The sequence below is a fragment of the Scyliorhinus canicula genome, chromosome 6 (assembly GCF_902713615.1).
Source record: "Scyliorhinus canicula chromosome 6, sScyCan1.1, whole genome shotgun sequence".
NCBI classification, from domain to species: domain Eukaryota; kingdom Metazoa; phylum Chordata; class Chondrichthyes; order Carcharhiniformes; family Scyliorhinidae; genus Scyliorhinus; species Scyliorhinus canicula.
Window position 1 is genome coordinate 64,263,878 of NC_052151.1, and position 12,915 is coordinate 64,276,792.

Here is a 12,915-nt window from a genome sequence, read left to right on the forward strand (position 1 = left end):
CTCCACAGGTTTGCCATCCGGTCAAAATCAAAAGCACCACAAAAACTGGCTATAATGTTAATGCACTCTAAGGTCATGAGTTCAGTGCATGTCTCAGCCAGTTGTAACTTTAAAACTTCAGAAAGGTTTGGATGGAGGGGGCTGTGCATTCATTAAGCAAGTATTTAATTAACATCTACTCCCAATATTTCATTAATCGGAACATACAAGCATGGATAGACCAGACAATCCCTCAAGCTTGTTCTACCATCCAAGTAGATTATGGTTGGTATGTACCTTAACGCCATTTGCTCACCAATGTATTTCTTGATAACACAACAAAAATCTATCGATCTTGGTCTTGAAAAGTTTAATCGTTCCAGTATTCACAGAGTTTGAAGGAGTTCATTTTAATCTTAGCGAATAAATGGCACACGCTCACTGAATAATAATCTTTATCTTCACAAGTAAGCTTACATTACCACTGCAATGAAGTTACTGTGAAAAGCCCCGAGTCACCACATTCCGGCGCCTGTTCGGGTACACAGAGGGAGAATTCAGAATGTCCAATTCACCTAACAGCACATCTTTTGGGACTTGTGAGAGGAAACCGGAGCACCCGGAGGAAACCCATGCAGACATGGGAGAACGTGCAAACTCCACACAGACAGTGACCCAAGCAGGAATCGAACCTGGGACCCTGCACTGTGAAGAAACAGTGCTAACCACTGGTGCTACCGTGCCGCCCATTTAGTTGTGGAGGTGTGACCTACGCAGATAATGTGCAAACTCCACATGAGCAGGGACCAGGGGCCGGGATTGAACCCGGGTCCTCGGTGCCGTGAAACAGCAGTGCTAACCACTGAGCCACCATGCCATCCCTTACTGCACTGAGTTGAACCAGATGTGCCTTTGATAGGAATTCAATAGTACCCTCACCATGGTTGAATCTCGCACAGCCCTTCATATAATGAATTACTTTTTGAAATGCAGAGACAAATATTCTCCAGTGAAAAGCCAATACTCATGCCACCTCCTTGTATGAGATGGTGTGGAAGGGAAGTTAATGTGAGGATTAGTTGCCCTCTGAGAGAATACACTAATATTAGTTGCTATTAAAGAAAAGGCACTTGCTAAAGCACGATAGGAATGCTTGACTATATTTTAATACTGTTTTTGAACAAAACTTAGAAGTTCAGGTAATGCAAACAAAATACTGCAATTTGGACTTGGCCTTATGATGATAACAAGTTATTTTAGCAAGGGCAAGAAATACGTACCAGATAATGAACAAAGTGCATTCGCAAGGTTTGTTGAATATAAACACGGCCAGCCAGATGCTGTTTACTTCTTTAGTTGTTTATTTCAGACTATAAACATAATGGTTTCTGACATGTAATTTCAGAGGGCTATGAAGTGGCTATTTGGCTACTGCAGCCTCTCCACGATATCGTGTTAATAAAATCCTAAAACGAAGCTCGAAGTCTCTGTCTAATCATTATTTCCGTGACAGATGATTTGCAATATTTCAAAGTAGTAGCGCCATTGACTTGTCTTTTCAGTTCCATTCCAATTAGATTCATCTCCAGCTGGGCAGGATTGCAACTCACCATAAAGATTCACTCTGAACTCTGCTTAGGTCTTGGGGTCACAAATACATGATATGAAAAATTTTTTAAAAAGACCTGTGCTCATACACAACTTTGACAACTTCCCATAGTATTTTGCAACCAATAAATTACCTTCACAGTTTGGTCACAATTAGGATGCAGCAGCCAATTTGCACACAGGAAAGTGCCATAAAATGGGGTCTGCAGCCTTCACCAAGGATTACAGACAAAGTGTGGATGGAGCTCTGCTGCTGTAAGCTTTGGTAACATAGGGAATCAGGCAGCTTCTGAACTTCAGGGAGAATAATAATTTGCTCATTCCTCTTTGATCGGTTGTGAGGATTGTTGTGTTTGGTCTCTTGAACTTTATGAAGAATTCACCAAATACCTTTATCTGTCCACCTTGTGCCAACCAATTTCATATACGTCTTATTCCCCTCTATCTCTTGTTGTGAAGATGATCGGATGTGCCTCTCTTTATTTCCAGGTTCCAGGTCACATGACCTTGATCTGGACACCACATGGTGTGTCTGTACCGCCACCTGCTGGTTGGAAGTCTCACATCATCCCACTATGATATAGCCCAGGCATTGTCAAACTCGGGGGCGCGACCCGCAGGTGGGTCGCAGGCGGGTGTCGGGTCGAGGAGCCGTCCGTCGCGGCGCTCCTGATTGCGGAAATCTGCATGCAACAGCCGCAACAGCTGGCTGTTAAAACGCCGGCTGCAAGCAGCCTTCAAAATGGCCATGAACATGTAAAAAAAATGCGGCCGCACTGCGCATGTGTGCTGGATCATTGGTGCGCATGCGCAAAACTATGCACATGCGCATCGATGATCGGACATGCATGCGAAGTGCGGCCACTTTCTTTTTTAAACGGTCGCAGCTATTTGTTTTACAAGTTCGGGGGGTTTTATTCATATTATTCATTTATTTTATTCATTTTATATTTTTTTTACAAGTTCGGGGGTGGGGGGGTTAATTTGATAAAATTTTACCGGACAAAATGCAGAAATTTGGACAGATGGAGACTCCATACTTTCCGACACCGGACGGCTTCAACTTCATCCAACAGGTTCCATTGGAGGAGCGTGTACGAGGGCCAAAGGGACCCAAAACCATTTCCTCCATTTCTGTCAGCAGCAGACAAGGTAAGAGAAAATGATGGGCCCTGAAGGTTGGCCGGCTGGTAAAAATGGGTCCCTGGAAAAAACGTTTGAAGAACACTAATATAACCCAGAGGCATGTCACCACAAGGAAGGCTGAACAAGCTCTCACTTAATTATTTTTTTTCCAAACATGCACCCAGAGGCATTCTGTGTCATCAAATCTGGGCACTGGAAAATGGAGGGAAAGAGCAAAGAGATGGTGGAGTGTGTCTGATGGAGTGTGTTTGGTAGAGTGTATCTGCGAGTAATTTTCATCCTCCACGCATTCCTATTCTATCAAAGGCGTAAACAGAAAATCTCGGTCTATGTAAACACAAGGGCAGGATTCTCTGTTGGCTGATGGCGAAATCAGGAAACGCAATTGGGCTGAGAATAGGTTCCGACGCAAAAATCGCAGCAGGCGCCGATTTGACGCCAAATCACAATTCTCTGTCACCGCGATAGCGGCGCCAATGCGGTTTGGAATGCAGTGGACACATTTTGCATATCATTAGAAGGACTGACCCGGTATTCTATGGGACCTCCGCTTCTGATGGGGCGAGTTCCTGACGGCGAGGTTCACTTGTGCTTTTAAAAATTGTGAAACCAGCATCGTGGCTGTTGAGGGAGAGAGAAGGTGTAGGTCACAGAGAGGCGCGTCTGTGGGCTGGTGGGCTGGACATTGGCCAGGCTGGCTGGGGTGGGACGGGGACCCTGCCAGGGCCAGAGGGGAGGGGGTGATGATGGGAGAAAAGACTGGTGGCCGGGATGACCCCCCCCCCCTCCATGTGAGGTGGTGTTCAGGTATGGACCGCCATTGATACAGCCTGCAAAGCAGCCATCTTGGTGCACACCCTACTGATCACCCACCTTTGCCCCTGGTTCTGCAGAGTGACACCGGCCTTATGGGTGCCCCCACCCCTGCACTACACCCTCCGCCATTCCCCTCCCCAGCCACTACCCACTGGCGGGGCTTCAGGTGGCCCACCCAGGACAACGCCCACTGTCGCCCCTACATGGGGTCCTGGGCGAGGGTCGCAGAGTGTATGCTGGCATCAGGGAGGAACACCAGGGCTAGAGACCCCCACAGTGCCAAACGGGGCTACCATGTACCCCATTGGACCCAGTTGGGCACGGGGGTACACACCATGCCAACATGTCGGCCTTTCACCCAGCAGATAATGGATATTGCAATTCAACCAACAATGGTGGCCTTCCTGCTAGCAGGCGCAACCCTGGGGGATGCCCTGCGGCTGTACAAGCTGGTTCTGCTCGAGGAGGAGGAGGAACCTGCTGCAGCGGAGTGTGCAGTAACGTTGGAGCCACAGAGGAACAGGTGGCGGCCACCCAGAATGGAGAGCCAGCCGCCCAACAGACCGAGGAGGAAGAGATGCCAGTGAGGCGCCACCTGAGGCCTCGTGTGTACCGGCACCGCCAGTCAGTGGAGGACCTGCCGGACCGGGCATGAAGACTCCGGCTGAGCAGGGAGACAGTGCAACATATCTGCCAGATCATGGCACATCTGGCACCATGGGGGTATGGGGAAGGGCACCTGCTCCTGGTGGCCATCAAGGTGACAGTCGCCCTAAATTTTACGCCAAGGGGTCCTTCCAGGCATCGAGTAGGGACCTGTCCGGGATCTCACAGACCTCGGTGCACAGATGCAGCCGCGCCATCATGGAGGCCCTATATGCCCAGGCAGCTCAAGACATCCATTTCAATGCGGACTGAGCCCACTGCCCGGACAGTGGGATTTGCCGCCATCGCCGGGAGACCCCAGGTCCAGGGGTGATCGACGGGATGCATGCCCCCCTCGATCACCTGCAGATGACAGGCCGCTCTACACCAACCAAAAGGGCTTCCACTTGATGAACATGCAGCTGATATGTGACCACCAGCTGCGCATCATACACGTCAGCGCCAGATACCCAGGCAGTGTGCACAACACCTTCATCCTGGTGCACTCGACGATTCCTGACATGTTTGAGATGCACCCCGGCTGAGGGATTGGCTCCTGGGTCAGAGGGGTTATCCACTATGCCCATGGCTGATGACACCTATTCGGAGCCACTCTACAATGATGGCCATGCAGCGACCAGGGGTGTGATCGAGCATTGCTTCCCTGAGATGCAGTTCAGGTACCTGGACTACTCTGGGGTGGCCCTACAGGATAATGCTGAGAGGGTCACCCACATCATTGTAGCCTGCTGCGCCATCCACAACATCGTGCAGCAGAGGGGCGAGGCAGGACACGGCCCATGATTCCTCAAGAGACCTCCCACGGGATTCCTGATGGCCATTACGCCTCGTGAAATTTAATCGAATCTCGCAACACATTGTAATCTGTTTAAGAACCCACTTAGCCATTCCCGCGCCTGATCTAACGGCCACCAGGCATCTATCGGCATTGCTAGAGCAGACCCCAGCCAGGCGTCGTTCAGTGCTGGTCCTCAGGGGGACCAGATGAAACTGGACCTGGGGGGACCCCCAGGTGAACGGAAGGCCCTGGGTGGTATGCCCCTGGGAAGGATGGCATCCTGGTACTGCTAGTGCCACCTGGGCACCTTGACACTGCCAACCTGGCACCCTAGTAGTGCCACCCTGGCAATGCCACCCAGGTGCCAGCCTAGCACTGCCAGGGTGCCCAAGGGGCACTGCCAGGGTTACAGGCTGCCATTTTGTCCACACCAAGAGGGGTGTCCTGACCTGAGGTGGGGTGCGGGAAGCTCAATGACTCCCTTAGAGGGGGGGGTGTAAGGGGGTCCGGGTGTGGAGTTGGGGGGGGAGGGGGTCGACAGATCAAATCTCTTCCTGTACAGTGGAGCCCCACTCCCTGGAGCTCCTCTGCAGGAAATGATGCTCAGTGTGGTCTCAGGGTGGGGGTGGGGGGTGGGGGTGGGGGGTGGTTTAAAACAAAGCACTGTTAGCGTGGGGTTGTTCCCGGCAGTACAAACGTTGGGAAAAACTTTATTCATCCCGCCCAGAACAGACTCTATTTTTTTTTACAAAAATGGAAAACACCGGACAATCTCAGCAGGTCTGACAGCGTCTGTGGAGAGAAAAGGGAGCTAACGTTTCGAGGCTGGCTGACTCTTTGTCAGTGTTCCTGTGGTAAATGAGAACATTTATTCCTGCCAGGCATTTGACGAAGCTTTCCACTGGGTAATGGCTGGATGCTAAATAGAGTCTGAAGAGCTACCTGTGTCAATTGGGCTTTTGCCAGCTTCTTCCTGCGTCCTGAGCCGTCAAACATTAACAAAGCTTCAACAAAGAGTCATCCCTTCTCTCTCCACAGATGCTGTCAGGCCTGCTGAGATTGTCCAGTATTTTCAGTTTTTGTTTCAGATTCCAGCATCCGCAGTCATTTGATTATATCTAATTTTTTTTAGTTGGATCGCGCACAGAAAATGAGATTTGAAATAAAAATTTTAGAAAACTAAGGATAGAAATAATTTAGAATGCTTTGCAGCTTAGTTAGAATTCCCAGTAGATGTAGTTATTTTCCCAAATAGTATAAACAGATACAAAACTCCCCTGAACTGAAGAGGGCCGGTTAGGAAAGTTTGAAAAGGTAGGACAAAATAGTTTAATGGTACACAGCTCGCTCAGATGTGACAGGTAAAAAATAACTGGCAAGTCAATGTGCAGGCAGAGTCTGCATGTAAGTGTTATCTGGGTGGCCGTCCTGCTTTCCATTATATGGCATCATTCCCATTTCTTGTGAGCAGCAAAAAAATAAGAAATACGTGAAGAAGTGGCCTTAAACTATTATAAAGTGATTTCCTTATCATGGTGTGTTCCACCTCATCACCACCTCCCTCATTTTTCCACTGTTGTCAAATTATCAGATTGCTTATCCAACGTCCAGTACTAAATGAGCAGAAATTTCCGTCCCATCAAGTATTGGAGAGACTGAAGCCACTGGGCGGAATTCTCCACTCCCGGGAAAAATCGGGAGGGCTGTCGTGAACTCGGCCGAGTTTCACGACGGCCTCGGAGGCCGCTCCTCGCCCCTTATTCTCCCCTCCCGGCGGGGCTAGGAGCGGCGCTCCGTAAATCTTGGCCGCGGGGGCGTCGCGCCGAGAATGATGCGGCCGGCGTGCCTAATGACGTCAGCCACGCATGCGCAGGTTGGCCGGCTCCAACCCGCGCATGCGCGGCTGACATCATGACGCTGACGGCACGAACCCGCGCATGCGCGGTGGCCGTCTTTCCCCTCAGCCGCCCCGCAAGACGGGGTGACTTGATCTTGCGGGGCGGCGGAGGGGAAATAGTGCGTCCGATTTGTACGCCGGCCCAATGATCGGTGGGCACCGATCGCGGGCCAGTCCCCTCCCGAGCACAGTCGTGGTGCTCTTTCCTTGCTAGGCCACCTACAAGCCCAAAACGGGCTTCTCACTCCCGTTTCACGACGGCAGCGACCAGGTGTGTTTGCCGCCAACGTGAAACGGCCGCGAACGGCAGGCCGCTCGGCCCATCCGGGTCGGAGAATCGGCGTTCGCCGTGAAAAACGGCGAGCGCCGATTCTTCCAGGCCGGGGGGGGGGGGGGGGGGGGGAGGAGAATCGCGGGGAGCGCGAGGGGGGGCGTGAATTTTGTAGGAGGGGCCCTCCCGCGATTCTCCCACGCCGCGTGGGGAGCGGAGAATCGTGCCCATTATCTTTGGTCCCTGCTCCAAAAATATGAATATTGTGGCTCTGAAGTTTTGATCCTTTGTTGGCACTTCAGCGGGAGCTCAGTGGAATCTCCTCTCTTTTAAACAGGTACTCGAGGCAGCTGTTGGCAAATAGTGACTCTAAATCTCATGCTCATTCACACCAGATTGAGTGGGGATCTCCAATTGGTGCCCGAAGCTCACTGATCTCGGGCGGCATTCTCCCCTACCCGGCGTGACGGAGGGTCCCGGAGTAGGGGAGTGGCGCCAACCACTCAGGGGTCGCACCTCCCCAAAGGTAGGGAATTCTCCCCACCTTTGGGGGCCAGCCCCACGCCGGAGCGGTTAGCACCAGATGACTGGCGCCAAAAACCGGCGCCCCCGGCAGCGGGGCTGGCCGAAAGGCTTTCGCCTGTCCGCGCATGCGCCGGCAGTGACGTCAGCGGTAGCTGGCCGCTGACGTCACTGCCGGCGCATGCGCGATTCTCTTCCGCTTCCGCCATGGCGAAGGCCGTGGCGGGCGCGGAAGAAAATAGTGCAGCCAGGGCACTGGCCCGGAGTCTGAGCGGGGGGCCCCGATCGCGGGCCAGGCCACCGTGGGGGCACCCCCCGGGGTTCGATCGCCCCCCGCCCCTCCAGGACCCCGGGGGCCTGCTCGCGCCGCTGAGCCTGCCGTTCCAGAGGTGGTTTAAACCTCGGCGGCGGGAGAGGCCTCCCAGCGGCGGGACTTCGGCCCATCCAGGCCGGAGAATCACCGCAGGGGCCTCGCCGATCGGAGTGGCGAGATTCCCGCTACCGCCACTACTTCCCGGGTGGCAGAGAATCTCTGCCACGGCGGGGGCGGGATTTTTGGCGCCCCCAGGCGATTCTCCGACCCTGCTGGGGGTCGGAGAATTTCGCCCCTCATTTGTGTTTCGCAGGTCTATATATTCAGGTGCAGGGAACTTTGAGGCCGGTGCCTATTCGTTTCAACCCCAGGGCCTTCAATGAGGTGAAGTGTGTGCATCCAATCCATGTTCAGCAGGTATCCGGGTCGGGATTCTCTCAGCCCACGGCCGGGCCGAAGAATCCCTGTGACTTGCGTGAATCGCGCCATGCTGCCCCGACGCCGGGACGCGATTCTCCGCTGCGCCGGTCCCAGCGATTCACGGCCCTGGATGGGTTGAGCGCCCGTCATAAAAAAACCAGAGTCCCGCCGGCGCGGTTCACACCTGCTCTTAGCCAGCAGAACCTCGGCGTGGAAGGATCCGGGGGCGGCCTGTGGAGGGGGAGGGTGGGTCCAACCCCGGGAGGAGCCTCCGATGTGGCCTGACCCCCGATCAGAGCCCACCGATCGGCGGGATGGCCTCTCTGGCCTCCTTTCTTCCGCGCCAGCCCCTGTAACCCTGTGCCATGTTGCGTCGGGAGCCACTGCATATGCGCGCGTTGGCGCCGGTGCCACTGCGCATGTGCGGACCCTGTGGTGCCCAGTTCATGCCAGGATCAGCAGCTGGAACGGTGTGGATTGATCCAGTGCCGTGCTGACCCCCTGTAGTGGCATCAACATTCTCAAAATGCACAGCATTGCCTCAGGCTAGAAAACCAGTGTGGAGCTCGCAGGCTGCACAACCAGTTTTTCTTGCTGTATTAAACACAACTGGTGAAATTTCAAAGGAGAAACGAGATACACATTTTCAGCTGGAGGGGTGGGGCCTAAGAAAGTCGGCAATGCTGGGAATCCTGAGGTCTAGGCACCCCGATCTCCAATATAAATAAAAGGTACTGCCCCCCCCCCCCCCCAGACACAGTACTTGTTGTACAAAATGCAGGGAATAGTATACTCCATGGGGTCCACAAGAATTGTGTTCAATACAGATGAGTAGAGGTGCCTATTTTCTATGGGATTATACATGATTGTAACCATGTGGTCTCAGTCTGTGAAATCCTTTGATGTCGCCTGCACCTGTGCTCTTATTGGAAGGTGGTCGTCAGTTCCAAATAGCCCTGCTCTTTTCATGTATACTTCCCGTAGCGGGACCTCCAACCCTCAAAATCAGGAAAGGGAGGAATGTTGTGACTGTGCCCTTGAGTTCCATTATTTCCCTTTTCAGAGCCTGTCACAATGTGTGATGCCTCAGTTGGCTGCAGCACTGATACAGTTACATCCTACTGTGGATTTTACGACCCTCAGAAAAGTATCCTTTAGTTCATTCTCCCTTGGGCAGGTTTCCCCTATGCCTATGTTCTATTAAGGGGGTCACAGAGGGGCCTCCATTGGTAAACTGGACTTATGTTCAGGAAATGCAGATAAGCCAACAGGTTGGATCAGAACAAGCCCATTTGGGGGGAAATGGGGGTTAACTTATAAAATAACTCAAATAAAGCTGTTTCGAATGATGAGTCAATAGAAAAATTATTGGTTTCATCCCATTTTCCAAAAGCCTTTGTGGCTGTTCCTTACCTGCCACAGACAGAAAAGTTAAAGCAATGAGCAGATTTATGGTCCAGTTGAAGCCTCCTATGACAGCCACAGCTCTGCCTTTTATCCCTATTGGAAAAATTTCACTCAGCAACAGCCAAATTACTGCAACCAAAAGCAGAAAAAACAGTTAGATACTTAAATACTTTTCAGAGATAATCCTTTCACAATGTGCAAATAACATTTGCACGTCATGTTGAAAACAAAAAATAATCTCCATCGATATCTCAGTTGTTATAAGACCATAAGACATAGGAGCAGAATTAGGCCACTCAGCTCATCGAGTCTGCTCCGCCATTCAATCATGGCTGATATTTTCTCATCATCATTCTCCTGCCTTCTCCCCACAACCCCTGATCCCCTTATAGGACAACCTCGCGTACAGTTTATAACCATTACACTAACCATTACAATACTCTAAAACATTATAAAGTTTACCACCAATGGTATCATCTGCGTAGGAGTAACTTCTACATAAGTGTTTACCTGGTCCAAAACTTATAGAAAAGGCACCCACATAGACAAGCAGGCAACAAAGACACAACCACTTCAACACAGGAGAAACTTGTTCATTCGCATGTCCATCTTTCTCAGGGCTTCCCATAAATGGAGAGGAGGATGTATTTTGCAGTATTGCAATTCCCATATTGCCTTGATCTGTTATTGAGAGGTTTCTAGATTTTGATGAACTGAAGTCTGTACTTGAAGAAAAGGCAGTGACAGCCATTGAATTATATCCAGACAGTGTAGATGTGACATTATCTTGCCAGTGATGAGTGAGATTAGGGTATCTGCAGATATCTTCAAACTTTATTGGGATTTTATGGATCATCAGTGCCAATATAATCAATGATACAATTGTAACAGTACTTCCCATGAACAGAAACATTTTACGTCCTAGTTGATCAATGAGGGACATTGCTAGAACTGCGCCAAGCACTTTAATGAGTCCCATGCTGACTGAAGCTAGTGTTGCTGCTGATTCACTTGCAAAACCAACAGATCTTAAGATAGTGGATGCATAAAATAGAACACTTACTTGGCCTGTAGCTTGCATAAACAGGGCCAAGCCAAATCCTATCAAGAGTCGCATTCTCATGTTGTTCTTTGCCCTAAACAGATCTAAAAATGTATAATTACTTTCAGTGGCCAAGGAAGATTTGATGTCCGTGAGTTCAGTATCAATGTTGGAATATGACCTAATCTTCTTCAGGACAAGACTTGCCTTTTCATCATAACCTTTCTTCACCATAAACCGAGGACTTGGTGGAAGGAAGAAAAGGCTAATGACTTGCAGGACGACTGGTGGTATAACAATTGCGAACATGTATCGCCAACCACCTGAAGTGCTAGAAAACGTATAATTAAAAATATAGCCGAACAGAACACCAATAACAGTCATGAATTCAATCAGCGCGACCAGCAAGCCTCTTCTGTCTGGTGGTGCAATCTCCGATAGATAAATACTGGCTGAAAATACACCCGACGTTGTACCAACTCCCACGATGATGCGGCCTGCAATGAGCATTGGGTAGGAGGTAGACGCTGACAGAATGATGCTTCCCAATATAACACAGCAAGATGTTACAATGATTCCAATCCGTCTTTCCCAGCGATCGATGATGTAACCACCAACAAGTGAACCTACTATGCCTCCAATTAAGAGTCCACTTACAATTAATTCTTGTTCCTCACAGGTAAGCTGGAAATCAGTGCCCAGCTGTAGAAGAGCTCCAGAAATGTTTGCAATTCCATATCCAAAGCTAAATCCACTTGCAGAAGCAATTACAGATGCAACGATGAGAATCGGGCGAATAGGCGCTAGAAGAAAAGTTAATTGATTAGACTTCCGATGATCAAGCTGTACATGTCAATTAAAATAAACCTTGAGGATTTACCTAAATGCCTCCTGTGGGCTGCAACATGCTTCACCAAATCCAAACAAATTCACATTACCCATTGGGGATATTGGGTCTTGTTACTGGAGACTATATTTGCAAATGCCATGGGATACATTGGACCCAGTCCAATATCGCAGAGCAGTTCAAATGGAACCTAATGTTTCTGAGCATGCATTAGGCTATGGAAAACCTGAGATTTCTTTAAATTCTTGTGTTGCAAGCAATCACCAGGCTGCAATCTGGCATTCTTATACAATTTGCGTGGTGCTTTGTACAAATTGTAGGATTGGAGTAGTTCAGGGGAAAATTGTGTTGCTCTTCAGCCTCTGCATCGTGAATCATCTGTATGCAGTTCAGAAAATTGGGCAGTAGGAATTGCACGTACATGATAGACCCCCAGCAATTTTGCGTCAAACTTACATAGCAGCCAATATGACAGCTGGATTTTCTTTGCCTCTGTGATACTACAGAACTACTTCCAACATGTAGTTCCATAAATAATAATAATAATAATCTTTATTGTAGACTTACATTAACACTGCAATGAAGTTACTGTGGAAAGCCCCTAGTTGCCATAATCCGGCGCCTGTTCGGGTACATAGAGGGAAAATGCAGAATGTCCAAATTACCAAACAGCACGGGCGCGATTCTCCGCACTCACGACGGGTCGGAGAATAGCGGGCGGCGCAAATGGGGGAGACGGAGGGGGGGGGGAGTGGGGGAGACAGAGGGGGGGGACTGGGGGAGACGGAGGGGGGGAGTGGGGGAGACGGAGGGGGGAGTGGGGGAGACGGAGGGGGGAGTGGGGGAGATGGAGGGGGGGGTGGGAGTGGGAGTGGGGGGGGGGGTTAGGTAGAGATTGAGCGAGTGAGCCGTCCAACCCCGTAACACAATGTCTGCCACCGTGCCATGGTGTGCCGGTCACGAGGACACGGCCGCTGGTTCCCCTGTGGCTTACGGCCACAGGCCACTGACACACCGGTGAGGAGGACATAGTTTACTGGCCGTTGGATGCGAAAGTGACCAGGGGTTAGGCTGCCCGCGTGACAGCAGCGCGACCAGGCCACCGGGACACACAGGTATCCCGTGGCAGGCGGCTGCCGAGGTGTCGACTAACCTCCGTCTAACATGTCCCGTTTCTCTGCCTCCCACCACCCTTCTGTAGGT

At 50.8% G+C, this 12,915-nt stretch overlaps 1 protein-coding gene across 9 annotated transcripts in view; it reads right to left on the minus strand.

The window, feature by feature from the left end:
* slc2a12 (solute carrier family 2 member 12) overlaps positions 1 to 12,915 on the minus strand; it is a 133,649-nt gene that overhangs the window by 48,224 nt on the left and 72,510 nt on the right. For 8 of the 9 annotated variants that reach the window (XM_038799383.1, XM_038799384.1, XM_038799385.1 and 5 more), the window contains exons 3-4: positions 10,334 to 11,668; positions 9,830 to 9,952 (exon numbers count right to left, since the gene is read on the minus strand). In XM_038799383.1, coding sequence (XP_038655311.1) covers positions 9,830 to 9,952; positions 10,334 to 11,668 — 1,458 coding nt within the window. The remainder of the gene's footprint in view (positions 1 to 9,829; positions 9,953 to 10,333; positions 11,669 to 12,915) is intronic. The other variant, XM_038799386.1, reaches the window with a different exon arrangement.